This window comes from Solea senegalensis, linkage group LG2 (assembly GCF_019176455.1).
Source record: "Solea senegalensis isolate Sse05_10M linkage group LG2, IFAPA_SoseM_1, whole genome shotgun sequence".
Classification (NCBI taxonomy): domain Eukaryota; kingdom Metazoa; phylum Chordata; class Actinopteri; order Pleuronectiformes; family Soleidae; genus Solea; species Solea senegalensis.
Genome location: NC_058022.1, coordinates 1,846,664 through 1,861,859, shown reverse-complemented (window position 1 = coordinate 1,861,859; position 15,196 = coordinate 1,846,664). Strand labels below are relative to the sequence as shown.

Here is a 15,196-nt window from a genome sequence, read left to right as displayed (position 1 = left end):
AAAATTTGCACCTTTTTTTTTTTACATGTGAAAAAAAGTATAAAATAAATATTGTACATAATACTGTATGCAGTAGTTCAAGTAGTTATGCACTAGAGGGCAGCAATGACTAATGCAAAATATAAATATATACATGGGCTCCCATTAAAATCTTTCTATGTGTTGTTGTTAACTCTTTTTTTGTCATAAACACTGACCAAGAAACTTGGTTTAAGGTGAGGTTTAGAGTAAGGTTATGTTTAATTTAGTTGTGATGGTTAAGTTAAGAGATTAGGGAATGTATTATGTCAATGTAATGTCCTCACTAAGGACGTGTGTGTGTGTTCCATGCATTACTTATGTTGTGGGGACCTAAATATCTTTAAATGGTCACATTATGGGACTATTTTTTTTGTCTTTCAAACACTCAAGTCCACTTTACATCTTATATAAGAAGATACATCAAACATTAAGATCAAATAAAATGGACAAATTCAAACAGATAAAAGTTCAGATGAAATAAAACGGACTAAAGATTAATACCAGAGTTTAAAACGTAGAATACATACAACACTATTATACTACGAGTATTGTACAAATGTACAATACTTTAATAATATAATTACACATTCTTATCGCCTCTGTTTATATGTTTTAACAAAGTTAATGGGAAAAAAAGCAGCATAAATGTGTGTGTGTTCTAAGGGTTAAGGTTTGGCACTTAGTTGTGACAGTTAAGGTTAAGGTAAAGGGGGTTAGAATGCATTATGTCAATGTAATGTTCCCTGAAGTCATGGAAACCAGGCTCTGTGTGTGTGTGTGTGTGTGTGTGTGATGCAGCTCAGTTATGTAACACACTTTCAGGAGCAGAGCTTCACTATGATAATTAGCTCCGTGTGAACACAACATGTCGGCCAAAATAATGTGAAATCTGGCCACTCGCCGCCACCATGACCCATAATTCTCTGCAGCTCTGTGTGTGTGTGTGTGTGTGAGGCTGAGTGAATGCAGGCTGTGTGTGTGTGTGTGTGTGTGTGTAGATTTAAAGATGAAAGTGTACAGTGTTACAGCTGAGCGGCCTTGTCTCTGCCTCGTGTTTGGATCAATAATTTACTTGGCTGCAGTTATCGCGGTCATGTGGTGTGATATATGATGAAGGGATGAAGGTCCACGCCTTTTTTTACTTTTACATCCACTCTCCTCACTGCCTCTCAACCTCTCTCTCTCTCTGTGTGTGTTGACTCAGTGTTGTTTACGACACAGTCGCATTTGTTCCACATACGTTGGGGCCTTAAATCACTGCGCCAACACGTGTCCATGCCCTTTATCGTTTGGGGATGTATGGTGAGAAAAGCACTGCTACTTCCTGTTAGCGCTATTGTTTATTTATTTGACAGTTGCAGTAGCTAACAGCCATAAAACAAAAGAACAAAAGTCAACCTCTAATTTGCTTTATTTTACACTTTATTTTAAATCCCTGAAACCCTGGTTGTTTTGACAGGAAGTAACTTGTTTAGACAGGAAGTAGCTTGTTTTGACAGGAAGTATTCGGTTAAATTAGGCGTTACATTAGGCACTAATTTACTCTTGTCACGCATTATATTGTGATTTTTACCTCCTTCAAAGGGGTTCTGTTTCAATCAGCATAAGTTCATAAGATTTGTCCCGTTAGCAACTTCCTGTCCTCAGATTATTTTTTTTTTTTCCAAGTATCAATTTGAATTTTTAGTGATGTGTAGGTGATCACCCAACTATATTCTCATTCAATTTTGGTAAGAATCCACTCACTGATGATGTCACAAAACATGATCAAATGTTCAAGAAACCCCGTTAGTTTATAGTGGGTAATCCTGTAAAGTAAATAATCATATCTCCGTCGAAACTCATCCGATTTGAACCAAATTTGGTTTGTGTGTGCAGGATCAGACACACTACCATCTGACCAAGTTTGATCAGAATCTGATGTTTTTATTTCACATTTGTATTTTAAAGTATCATGTTTGTGCTGCAAGACATTTATTAGAATGATGGCGTGGTCGTAAAACTGCAAAAATAAAACCATTGATTTAAGGTAAGAGTAAAGGAAAAATATGTGGATTCAGTGTAAACCTATTCACTTTTACCAACTCCAATTCAATTCAAAACTGTCGTTTAAAAAGAGCAAAAGTTAAAACAGAGAGTGAATCATTGACTCAGAAGAGGCATGTGACTCCAGGGGGAATCAGCCAGGTCACGCAGCCAGTCAGCTGACCCACAGAGGAAGTCAACGATGATGAAGATGATGGTGGTGATGAAACACAGCAGGCAGTGAAGCATAGAGACCGTTTATTGTACCCAGTACAGATTCTTATAAACTCAGCAGTGTAAGAAACAAGGAGGAGGAGACTGAAGCTTATACAAGTGCAGAGCGACCCCGTGACCCCGTGACGCACTCACTGCGTCTCTGGCCTTTTACATCGTATGAGGGGGAAAAGAAAAAACAACACATTCTCCAACCACAAGGTCGCTGTCCTAGGAAAAAAAAAAAACAGTCTGCGGTAGCTGCATCGCGGGGGAGGTTTCGTTTTTAAAAACGTACATGTCTATTAAAGCCAGAACTATACAGCGTTTACGTCCAAAAAAACCCAAAACAAAACAAAACGCAGCCTTATAGCAAAAATATATACTTTATATTTATATATAAGTCTTTGCCCCCGTTCAGAAACACATAACAGACTTTAAACACGCACGAAAAAAACAAAATAAAGATGCAGAGAATATCACAAATATCTTCTTTGTCCATTAGAGACAGTAAAGCGATATGTTATCCATTATAAACCATGCAGAGGAGAAAAAAACAAAAGACAGAAACAAAACTAAACCTCACTCTTTGTTTCAGTTTATTTATTCATTCATTTGTTTGTTTGTTTGTTTGCATGCAACTTTCCCGACGCTCCGGCCATACTGGTGCATCAGAGGGACTAACACGCTGCCGACGACAGACAAAAGTACACAACCGATTTATCCGTTCAGATAAAAACAATACGTATCCCTTTCTCAGTGGAGGAGCCGGAGTGTACTCTATATAGACTGCGGGGGGCGCTGCAGTCACTGAAAAAAGGGGCAGCAGATACAAGGAGCAGGAAGTAAAAGTAGTAGAAGAAGAACCGTTAAAAAAAACAAAAAAAAAAAACAACCAAAAACATAAAAACAACGTAACATTGACACAGAAAAAAAAGAGCTGGAAATCGCACTTTTGCGAATAAAAAACACCAAAGAAGAAGAAAAACGTACGTTTTTATCTACAGAAAACGAGCAGGTTTGTCAGTTTTGAATATGTTGTACTGTGAGTGTGTAGTTATTGTCCTTTTTTTGCAAATTAAAAGCCCTTTTTTAATGGAATTCTACGTTTTCCGATGTAGTGACGTGGATATTAAAAGGAGGCGGGGCAAGAGGAGGAGTGGGAGGGGCCCAAACAAAGGCAACGATAGCATTAAAGCTGCAGTTTAATAAACATCTTAAAATCTTTTTTTAGATTTTATGTATTTAAAGTCAGATAATAGATTTTTTTTTAAAAAGCAGATTGTCACACAAAAGAAAAGACAAATCAACAACTTTTGCAGTCTGGCACAAAGGGCAAGGGCGGGGCCAAAGGGGGAAGTGGGCGGGGTCTGAGAGTTTTTATTTTTAAAGTTTGGCAGGCTATGGCGCCTCGCTTCGTTGCAGGGTCTCCGGAGCAACAGCAGCCCCTTTTTCCTTTTACTGTAGGGTGGGCGGAGCTACAGAGTTCAGTTCAACCTCAGCGGGGTCACATCGCTCTCGCTCTTTCTCTCGTTCGCCCCGGTGGCGTCGCAGGTTCTTCCCTCGTTCGTTCGTGGCTGTGGAGCAGGGAGCAGAAGAGTGAACCGCTAAAGGATCAGAGCGCCACGTCCGTCTTTCACGTCCAGCTCTGGAGTTTAAGAGACTTTTTGGAGACGACGTGTGTGTGAGTGTGTGCATATAAATGTGTGTGTTCTGCGCGTGTGTCGTTGCGTGCGGATTCCGTCCACGCTCGCTCGTCAGTAGCCGTAGCCGTCCGGGAAGGACAGCCCCGCCGCGCACTGCTCCCCGCCGTCCAGCAGGTACGGCGCGGACTCTTCGTAGTGCGTGAGCGGCACGGTGTCGTCCTCCAGGCCTGGCAGACTGTCCGGGTCGGCCTTCAGGTTGGGCCTCTGGTTGTCGGGGAACGCCATGGAGAAGAGCGCCTCGGGGTCGCACACGAACTTATAGACGTACCGCTCTCCCGCCACCTGAGGAACGAGCACGGGGAAAAACACAACGACGTCAAATTTTAAACTTTGTCCAACGCTGTAAACCTTCAAATATAATCTTATGAGCTGCCACTTCTTCTGACTTGATTTAAAAAGGTCTTTAAAACATTATTGCTTTTAATTGACTAGTTTTAGCTCTTCTTAAAGAAAGCACAATGTTAATTTGGTAAATGAAGTGCATATTTAGAGTAAATTGACAATGTGTGAGTGGAGGGGGTGGGGCCTCAAACACGTGCACTTCTGGACGCTGAGCTCTGGAAATAAATGAACAAATAAAACGGTGGACGTGCCTTTACCTTCTGCATGATGCCCTTCTCGTAGTAGTAGCGCAGCGAGCGGCTCAGCTTGTCGTAGTTCATCGCCGGCCTGTTCTTCTGGATGCCCCAGCGACGAGCCACCTGAGGAGGAGAAGGACGAGGAGAAGGAGCAGAACCATCAGGAGTCGTCCTTCAGAGTGAACCTCAAACGCTGTAAAGTAAAGTCTGACACGGAGCGCGGACTCACCTCCTCGGGCTCGATGAGTTTGAACTCCATGCCGCGGCCGGTCCAGGCGATGAAGTGACCGTTGGCCGGGTCGTCCAGTAAAGTGACCAGGAACTGCCAGAGCTGCAGGGAGCCGCGGCGCTGGTATGGAGGCCCTTCACGGTACACAGAGGGTTCCTGTTTGACTTTACCTGAGAGTGGACAGAAGAAGAAGAAGAAGAAGAAGAAGAAGAAGAAGAAGAAGAAGAAGAAGAAGGAGGAGGACGGACGACAGAAGGAGAAAGAGAGAGTCAGTCATCACAGCCACAGTGTGGTGAGACATTCCTGCCAGATGGAGACTGTGAAGTGGACAAGCTGCTCATTCTGAGCACAACTCTCACAGTCCACTTTATTTGTCTCACCTTCTAATCTTTCAGGGACGACGCAGGTGTCGTCAAAGTATAACTGAGTGTCTCTGTCGAAGGAGAAGTCTGAAATAAAAGAGAAACGCAGTGTGAATTTGACGTTCAAACACAAGAAACACACAAAAATTTAAAAAATCACATCTTTTCTATCTGATGCCAATTTTTTTTCCTGGTCTATCAAATAAAATTAACAGTTCAAAATAGTATAATATAATATAATATAATATAATATAATATAAATGTATTCTAGGTTTGTCTGTGAACTGCCCTGAACGTGAAGTACATCACGTATGACATTAAAAAAACAAACTTTCTACTTAAAAAATTCAAATAAAACTATTCCAATGTGAATTGTTTGGATAAAATTTAACCATCTATCCACCTTAGGTCAGGGGTCGCCAACTCAAATGACCTTGGGGTCACAGAGCGTCTAGTCTGGACAGTCATACGAAGAAAAAGTCCAAATGATTATTATTTTATTTACAAAGGCAACTGTTCAGTAGGGGTGAGCGATACGACATTAAAATTAGAACGATATGATATTCCATCATGGTATCGCAGAATTTCAAAATAAAAGCCGAGACATCTGTATCTAAAAATACAGTTATAACTATTGTTATCATATTATATTGTAACTTGACATTAAATGGCCATGAGTTTGAGACCGACCGACCTCTGCAATGAATCAGTACATGGTAGTAACGTCATAATTCAGTTCAGTTCAAGTTAAAATATCAAAATTCGATCAAACGTCAGATTTAACGACTCACGACTACAATCTCCTGCTATATTTATATGTTGCATGTCCTGAAGGGCAGAAGTGTCGATGAGTCACAGGGTTCAGGGTCACAGTTATTGACAGATTTCATTTAGACATTGACAGAGTTTAATAAGGTGAAACTTACTGTCGTGGTTATTTTGGTAGAAGCTCCCCGCCCTCCCAAACGATGAGTGACAGTTTGGCACTTCTGCAAACAAAGAGGACGTGAATTTAGAGCGGACGTCCTCAGCGTCAGATCAAACGTGTAAATGCATCAGAATCCCGGCCTCACAGCTGACAGATATATTTGGACGCCGGCCACCGAGCGCCGATACCGAGCTGCTGCTGCGGCTTTGATATTGTATCTGCAGGGGCTTGTGTCGGGGTTTCGTCGACCAGAACGGCCGCTAAACTTGTGCATTAGGTCACGATGACAAATATACAGTATGGAAATAAAAAGGTCAACGACAGCACGGCTGCTTTTCTGTCCCGACCGCGGGGTCGTGTTCGTGTGCAGCTCCAAACACACACACACACACCTCTGTGAGTGGACCAGAGTACACTGCACAGCACACAACATCCCTTGCATGTCCGCCAAGCCCTTAAATGGGATTAGCACCATGGCTGCTGTATTAAATCTCAATGACAATCGAGTTATGCCAGCCGCCCCCCTCCTCCTGCTGCTGCTGCTGCTGCTGCTGCTGCTCCCTGAGGGGGTGGAGGCCTGTCTTCTGTCCTCAGAGCAGTGTCTCCGCAGTGCAGTGCAGTGCATACCACATCCCCCCCCACCACCACCCCAATCCTCCCTTCTTCTACTTCCTGTCTAGTGATAAGAAAACCACAGATCAATCATGGGGCAAGTGTTTCCTCGAGCCGCTGATTCTTTTCTGTCCTCGTCTATGACAGGAAAGTGTCTGCAGGAAGTGATCGTTAGCGTCCGCGCAGAGAAAGACAGAAGACAGAAGTTTGGAATCTAATTATTTCTGTCAACTGTCGCTACGAACACGTAGCAGCTGCTCATTAGTTAGTTCTGACGTTTTAATAGACGTAAAACATCCCAGTCCCAACTATCTACTCCCCCGGTCATCGTTGTGGACGAAAGCTTGTGGCTCATGTTGCTAAAGTTAGCATTAAATGCATTCATTCACTAGCGGAGCTGGGAATCAAACCTACAACCTCACAGTGGAAAAGACGACTCACTCCACCCTGCGCCACTGTCGGCCTACAAGACAATTTATAAACAAGAGGATGTTTGAGTAGCATGTTTGACGTTTCTGCTACGGCTAACGGTACGGCAGTGCCTGTTAGCAGCACTCATTAAGTGTAAATGTGTTAGCTACTAGCTGAAGACGCCGTTAGCATCAGGTTTGCAAACTTCTACTCTAAATTCTGAAGAACCTGCCGGAAAATAACCGTTGAATTCTGCGGCATCTTTGCGTGATATCTTGTTAGTAAGTGTTAGCATCAACAAAGTCGCAACGATACCGAATTATTGGTCAATACTACATGTTTAAGTGAACATATTGAGAAACTGTGGCCCTATTTCAATTGGCGTTACTTGTACTCCGGATGACGGAGCTTTTAACGGCATCGCAATACAGTCGCTGAACTGAACGTGGTCGTGATCGGGCTCACGATCGCCGGCTTTCAGCTGTGCTATCGCTAAATACCAGACTCCGACATTTTAGACCTTTACTTTGCTAAATGTTGCCGATTATGTGATGTTTTTAGGATTTTTAAGTAGTTTTTTTTTTTCCAGATCTACAGTTCAGCTACAGGTACCAGGTACTATCACCGAGCTGAGCTACGATATATACATAGTGGAAAAGTGTCATTTGACAACGTATGGATAAGAAATACAAGAGAAAGGGTAATTATCCAGCGCAGCATCGACATCTTGATGACACCGGTCTCAAGTGAAAGAACGTCCAGATACACCGAGGCCTCTGTGACGTAGGTATTTAACACAGCCATAAGAAGCTTAAGAGGATTTGCCATTACATCACAACAGTGAGCTCATCATACAGACAGGGAAAGAAGAGAAAAAGACTGAGAGACAGAGACGTGTGAAACAAACAAATAAATAAATAACTAAATGTAGCAGATTTAGAAGAAAACATGATGTTAACGCATGAGAGCAGGGACAACAGCTGGGTGTGTGTGGGCGCCGGGATCAAACAATACACCCACAGTCACTGTGGTGCGTTTGATTTATGTGTCGCGCGAGTCAACAGCATCTCTGTCAGGACTGTTTGACGGGGCTTTGTGAAGAGGACCGGCAGCGCCCGTGTGGATTCTGCCAAAGTCGTCAGTGCAGTGCTGCGGGTCAGCGAGTCCCCGGAGAGCACGGCGGCCCAGATCTATTCCAGGTAGAGCGGCTCAGTGAAGAGGCTCACTGCACCTGCCTGCGTGACCCACTTACTGTTTGCCCTTGGAGGCTTACGACGAGCTAAAAGACCCACTTTTACTCCCCTGACGTGACTCGGGAGGAATGATGCAGATTAGCCGTTCTTCGAGTGTGCGTGCGAGTGTCTGAGTGTGAGCGGGCTGCTGATACACGCTAAAACTCACAGGCAAGTGTGCAGAGCAAACATGGAGCAGCACATTCCTCACCCTCACGCGGTACATTTACATAAGAACGTATCGTTTCCTTATTTCTTTATCCACTTCTTTATCCAAAATGACGCCAAACACTGCAGTACATACTCCCGATCTGTATGTGGCACTGTCACGCTACTCTGTAAATACACCAAAAGTTGTTATATATGTTGAGACTTCGAACTCAATGGCTTCTACCTGGTTAAATAAAGGTTAAATTCATAAAAATAAACAAAGCGGCAGACGTTGAGCATGTGATTTTTACCATTCTGGTACCATTTTCCCAAAAATCGCGGTTCAGTGCACCAAAATGTTGGTTCTTTGTGGATAAAAAGCCAATAAAATAAAAAGAACGTCATTTTGTGTAGTCTTATGACTACGACACTCACCAGAATCAAAGCAGAAGTCACGGGGCTCCTGCTTGATGGCCATGGGGTGGAAAGAAGCCTGGGGTGGTGGTGGTGGTGGTACTGGGGGGCCCATGGTGGGCACGCCCTGCTCGGAGTAGCGCGGGTCGATGAGCTCTTGCTTGAATCCCTGCGGAGGCGCGGCCACCAGCGGCTCTGACATCTGACGGTGGTACGGTGGCCGTCCGTCACGTGGCATGTTCCTGTTGATGCTGCTGTTGTTGTTGTTGCTGCTGCTGCTTGGAGGCTGAGGCAGGAACTGGGCGCGGCCTTGACTGTCTGATGGCGGGAAAGGTAGACATGGCTCTGACATCTGCCTCTGGAATCTAAAGATGGAGGAGGACAACGAAGATTAATGCTGCGTCCTAAAAACGCTTAAAAAGGAGGCGACACACACTGGATGACACTCACCTGTGCTCAGGTGTGAAGTTGTTAGCATCCTGGCTGATGGGCGCACAGGGCACGGCAAAGGGCGGGCTGTGGGTGTGGACTGGGAGCGCTTGCTGGTTGTGGTGGCCGGCACTCGCTGTGAGAGGCTGCTGTATGTGCACCGGACGCGGCCCAGGGTTGGTGCTGGCTACATGGGGGTGAGGAGGGGGAGTGTGCTCGCTCAGTGGGTGACTTCCTGGTGTGCTGGCGGGGCCACAGGGGGAGACGGGTGTGGAGGGCGGGGTTAATGGCTTGAACCCTGGTGTGGGCTTCCTGTCGCAGGCACTGTGGGCGGACATACGTGAAGGTTGTTTATCGCAAAATGCAACAAAAAGAAACCACAATAACTTGATTGCGATACTTTGCTATTATTAGGATAAATGTGAATGGAGAAAGCGGTATTTTAAAAGTGCCACAAGGGGGAGCCACCATCTTTCCAGTCATATTTCTAACATTTTGGTATTTGATATTATCTCCGCCCCCTAAAATGTGTAATTTGTAGTGTTATTCACATGGTTTTATAACATTTCTAGTAATATAAGTTAACATTAGTTCATCTATCCTCTCTCTATTCATTAGCTTTTACAAAATAAGCAACAAATATGGACAAATGTGTGCACATTTTCTAAAAACGTACCGATATGACCCAAATGATGCTACAAATCGTCAGAAAACCCCGCCCACTTCTGTTTACAACACTGTAACAACAGTTCCATAGTAAGTACAATGTAAGTTTAAGGGATTACAGTGTGTTTTACATTAAAAACAACTTCATACAAACAGCATTTGTCTTGTGATCATGTGATATAAAAGTTGTGTACTGTGTAATTGAATGTACCTGTAGCTGTAAAGGCACTTCTCTCCGTAGGGCATGGGACTCCTGTCCTGGCGACAGGGAGAAAGCTCTTTGGAGCTGCTCAGCTCTCGTTTGATCTTGGCTGGTGGCGGGCCATGAAACATCACTGGAGACACACACACACACACCCGGGGGGGAGGGGGGGGGAGAGCAACAACACAATTGAGTGCATTAGATAAACTCCAGATATCACCTAATTGGAGCTATACACAGAAGTGCAGCAGTTATCATAACAACATTTGCAGCTGATGGATAAATGGACGTGGCATGGACAGCGTCTGTGTATTCCCCCGGCTGACAGAGCCACTTAGCAGCTATTTATCATCCGCCCTAATGACGGCCGACTCCGCGCTCTGAAAACAGCCATCCATCCGCGGCTGCCAGGTAGCATGATACCAACACAGAAGCTATCAAACTTCTCGTCTGATTCCCATTAGGGCAGGCAATACCAATCCCCATGAATCAGTGGGGCTGTAATCTAATGGCGGTGAATGATTTTCTTCTCCCGGGCTGTAACCATTAGACAGTAGCTGCAGCTCTCCATGTATCAGTGGCAGTTTCCGGGGCGCCACCTAATAGCCGGGCAGAAAATGGATCCCTGGACACAGAGGAGCGGGAGCCAAATAAATCAGCCGCGGCGCTGATGGATCTAAACAGAGCTAACAATGGGCACGTGAGCTCACCAGTGAGCGGGTGAAACCTAATGGCTGGAACGTGGCTCCTCACACGCACGGTGGAGTAAATAATGGGGCAGATGAGGCCTCTTTTCTTACTCGGGAACGGGGGCAAGAGAGGTGGATTTAATGAGACCGTCGTCTGAAAACATGGCTCTGCAACTTAAGATCTACTCCTGCTTACATCCACGATATCTTAAGAACATTTTATATGAGCTTTCCTGACTGGAAACAGGAGTTTGTGTGGCTCTGCAACGCCTGCACCAAACCCCCACAGAGAAAATCAGTGATTTTTACATCACAGCACACAGGAGTTGTCGATCCACTGCTGCCTCATCAGGAAGTTTAAATGTGTTATTTTGACACTTCCGGGTTTGAAATCCTTCGTTCAGATTGACCTCAGTGACACAAAGTGACCACACGAGGCAGCAGTAGACCTGCAGCTCCCGTGTCCCCACGAGCTAAAATCACTGATTTTCTCTATGGACTTTGGTGCGGGAGAGCGAGTGGTTTACAGTTTTTAGCGACCTGCTGGCGAACAGTGAGATAAAGCAGTGAACGTATTCTTGAGATATTGTCGGCTTAAAGTGATGTAGTTTGTAAGCCACACCAAAGCCCAGAGAGAAAATCAGTGATTTTAACATCACAGCACACGGAAAAGGATGTTTAACAATGAGATGAAGCAGCAAATGGGATTGTGAGCAGCCATGTTTTAACCGAGGCTGAGTCTTGCTTGTGTTGTGCTGCTTTTTGAAGGCGTCGCAGAGCACGACGCGGCCATTATTCATATTCTGAACATACCGTAGACTTAAATGGACACAGATTGTGTTAGGGGAGTTGTTTGTGTGAAGTGGCTAAATCTGTTGATGTCGCTGTTGGCAGCCATGTGTGCCATAAAACCACACTCAAAAAAAAAACACCCCACAACCATCACTTAAATGCAGTTCTAAACAGTGTGGACGAGGCGCGGTATACATTATGAAGATCGGCTTTTCTTGCTCCGCCCTCTGCATCTCACCCACACACTGATCCGACAGCACAAGGTCACAGACTCCGCCACAGCGACAGACACCGTTGGACCTTGATCGGCGCCCTCCGCACAAAACACATGCGTGCGAGTGCATCAGGGCCGGATAATGGGTTACAGCAGCGCAGGCGGGCGTCGTGTTTAACAGCCTGCTGTGCCACATAAACCCAGATTTAAAAGGCAGCATCGACGAAACAGAGGCAGCAACCACACCCCGTCTCCCCGTCTCCTACTCGTCAGACAAAAACACTAAGTCAGAAAGACGTATGAGAGGGAGGGGGAGGCGGGGGAGGCACATAAAATGCTCCACTGGGCATAATTCAAATGCTGAATGGTGCAGCCGTACAGGAGCAGGTAGCGGAGGAGACGGTTCTGCCCTGCACTCTGGAATGTAGCCCGCTCGAGCAGCAGGGCCCGAGTGCGAGAAAGTGTGAAATCAGATTAGGGGGCTGGGCTCATGTGATGCCCCCCATGCCAATCGGCTGATTAAACTCAAAATGGAGGACGAGGGGGAGTGGCCTTCCTCAGAGTCGTGTTTGTCCTCAGCAGGAGGAAGAAATCCTGATAATAAGAAGCAGCAAAAATGACCTGGAAGGCTCGTCGGGGACAGCGAATCAAAACGAGAAGACATTTTTATCTTTTCTGTAGAATTATCAAAAAATGTTCAATGAGTGAGTTCTTCTGCCCCCTTTTCCTCCACGAGATAACTTTCACGCTCCACATCTGGCAGTTATTCAACCGCTACCGTGTTACGGTGCTGAGAAGATGACGTCACAAGCGCGCGGCACGCTGGTGAATCTCATCTGTGACTGGATGGTTTTAGGCTCGTTTTTTAATTTTTTAAATATCACAAATGGTCTTCGTCGTGCTCATGCCAAGGTCTTTCAGTGATGAGACTTTCTGCTGCTGCGTTGCTTGATTTCCAGCCTCAGTGTTCCAATTTAATTAGAATTTTAAATTGAAATAAGGGCTAAAAAAACAAAAGAAACATCCACGCCAAACGTGTAACACAACCAAACAGCTACAGGCTACAGGATCGCATCAGAAGACACAGTAACAGGAGGTGTAAACAACAAAAAGCATGTACTCACAGCTGTCTGACTGGAAATCAGGAACAAACTGTTCATCATCAGGCACCTGGGCTGTGAACACACAGAAAAACATCAGCAAATGTAAATAATAAACGTGTGAACAATGGACAAAGTCGACAATAAAAGTGTGGAAACAAATGTAAAAGGAAAGACGTTGTTGGTGGTCAGCAGTTTCTCATGTGCAGGACTTTGCTCTTCTCGCTCTAATTGCTAAACTAACTAACTAACTTGCTAAAAAAAAAACCAGCAACATGTCACATTCCCGCAGAGTTAATCTGTCTTCCTAGAACTTTACAAAGATAAACATGACACACACAAAACAAACAAACTCACCTTCTGCAATCCAGATCTCCTGGAGCTGACTGAGGTCTTGGAAGAGTTCTGGAAGAAGAAAATGGTTCTCATCAAAAAACAAAACAAAAAAACAACCGCTTTCACAGGAACAGGTAATTAAAAAAAACACCTGCTGTGTTCACACTTTACCTTCCGTGTCTTGGGCGAGTTCAGTGTCAACAAATTTCCTCTTCCTGTCGTTCAGAGGCCTGTTGTAAGACGCTTCCTCCACCTGAGACTTGTGCTGTTGAGAAGAAGAAGAAGAAGTAGTCAGAAGACCATCAGAAGAAGACACCGTCGCTGATGGAGCCACCACCAGCACCGGTGATGACCATCAGCGTCCATGTCGTGGAGAATGTGAGAGGACGTCAAGTGTCCACTTACACTGGGTGGGACCATAAATGGGACTTGCTGGTCGTAGAATCCGTCCATGTTATCTGATGTATTAGGAGGGGGGGGCAGGGGGAGGTGTTTCGCTTTAAAGCGACAGCGCCTGCGTCGCCTCGTGGGTCACTGGAAGAGACGAGAGCGGAACGAGAGTCAAGCAACGCGTCGAAGAACCGTGACAGAGTTCTCTCCAAATGATGGACACGCATCAGTGATCACGAATGAATCGTCAAACATTTTAATTCACCAGCGATCAGAGCTTTGTGAAGCACAATCTTTCAACATTTTATGGACCAAACAACAAAAGACATAAGCCAGACAATAATGGACAGATTAATGAATCATACAAATAACCGGCTACTTACAGGCTAAACTCATGCTAGCTGTGATTTTAAAACAATTATACGGTGTAGACGCAGCTGACACACGGTGCCATTCAATTTAGGCAGATTTTTCTCCCCAAATTATGAAAATGGTAGAAACAAAATGAAAAAAAACATTATTCACTACAGTGCACTTTTTATTTCAAATAAAAATAACCTTTAAACTACTTATTGGATGCATCAAGGTTGCTAAATGACTTTTGGGTGAAAAAAATAAAATAATGAAATAAAGATTCTAAATAATTTTGGTATTTTGTATTCAACAGGCAACTCTCTTTCTCTGCATAGCTTTGTTATTTAACTTTACAAAATTCTTAAAAATCCGAATTTTCTTTAAAAAATTGGTATTTTGTTCCATTAAAAAAGTACCACATTTTTGTATTCCAAAGCTTTTGTCCTTTAATTAAAAAAGTAACACATTCTTAATCTGACTTTTCTTAAATAGAACCGACATTCGTTTTATGAAAATGTTGGTATTTTTGTTTTTAAAAAGTACCAAATTATTCTGTTTCAAATATTTGTCCTTTTATTTAAAAAGTAGCCCCTTTTTTGTGTTTTTTTGAAAAACAGCGATTGTAATAAAAGTAGTAAACCAGTCCTCAATCAGCAGGACAACTGTCCTCTGCCTGCGTCTCATTTGTGACGCTGCATTTTTTAAATCCACCACCACCATCATCATCCAAAGCCTTTTTATTGAAGCAACAAACAGCTCTTTGAACTGAGCCACAGTGAGTGAGGCGAAGGAAAGCAGCAGCGTAAACACTCACTCGCTCACACGGTTATATAACTGGCACTCAGTGACCATCTGTGACAACCACTTTCCACTATAATCAGCCTGGAAATCTTCTGAGTTAAAGACTTGGAACGAGGAGTCTGCAGAGTCTGGAACGCGCTCAACGCAATCCAAAAACCCTCCAGAAAACGAGCAGAGAGGCGTGAACCTAACACGCGGTGATTAACCTTGTGTGTGTTTGTGTGTGTGTTTGTGTGTGTAACTGAACTCCTCTGTGACACTCGCTTCAGCTAGAAAAACCAGAAACAGATTTAATAACAAGAGGAGGATGAAGACATGCGAGCTGCCCTCTGTCCTCACATC

The 15,196-nt window shown here is 44.2% G+C and overlaps 1 protein-coding gene across 2 annotated transcripts; it reads right to left on the bottom strand.

Annotated features, from left to right (window-relative positions):
- Positions 1 to 2,287: 2,287 nt before the first annotated feature.
- Positions 2,288 to 13,776, bottom strand: etv5a (ETS variant transcription factor 5a). Of its 2 annotated transcripts, none has more exons than XM_044019064.1 (12): positions 13,715 to 13,776; positions 13,481 to 13,574; positions 13,331 to 13,378; positions 12,998 to 13,048; positions 10,188 to 10,311; positions 9,332 to 9,634; positions 8,903 to 9,246; positions 6,061 to 6,123; positions 5,153 to 5,221; positions 4,773 to 4,942; positions 4,559 to 4,666; positions 2,288 to 4,247 (listed from the first exon to the last, which is right to left on the bottom strand). In XM_044019064.1, exons 1-12 carry the CDS (start codon positions 13,760 to 13,762, stop codon positions 4,017 to 4,019), a joined length of 1,653 nt encoding a protein of 550 aa, XP_043874999.1. In that variant the 5' UTR covers positions 13,763 to 13,776; the 3' UTR covers positions 2,288 to 4,016. The 2 variants fall into 2 exon arrangements, with proteins under 2 accessions (XP_043874999.1, XP_043875000.1); XM_044019065.1 differs by having other exon boundaries at positions 4,565 to 4,666.
- Between the last annotated feature and the right edge of the window lie 1,420 nt (positions 13,777 to 15,196).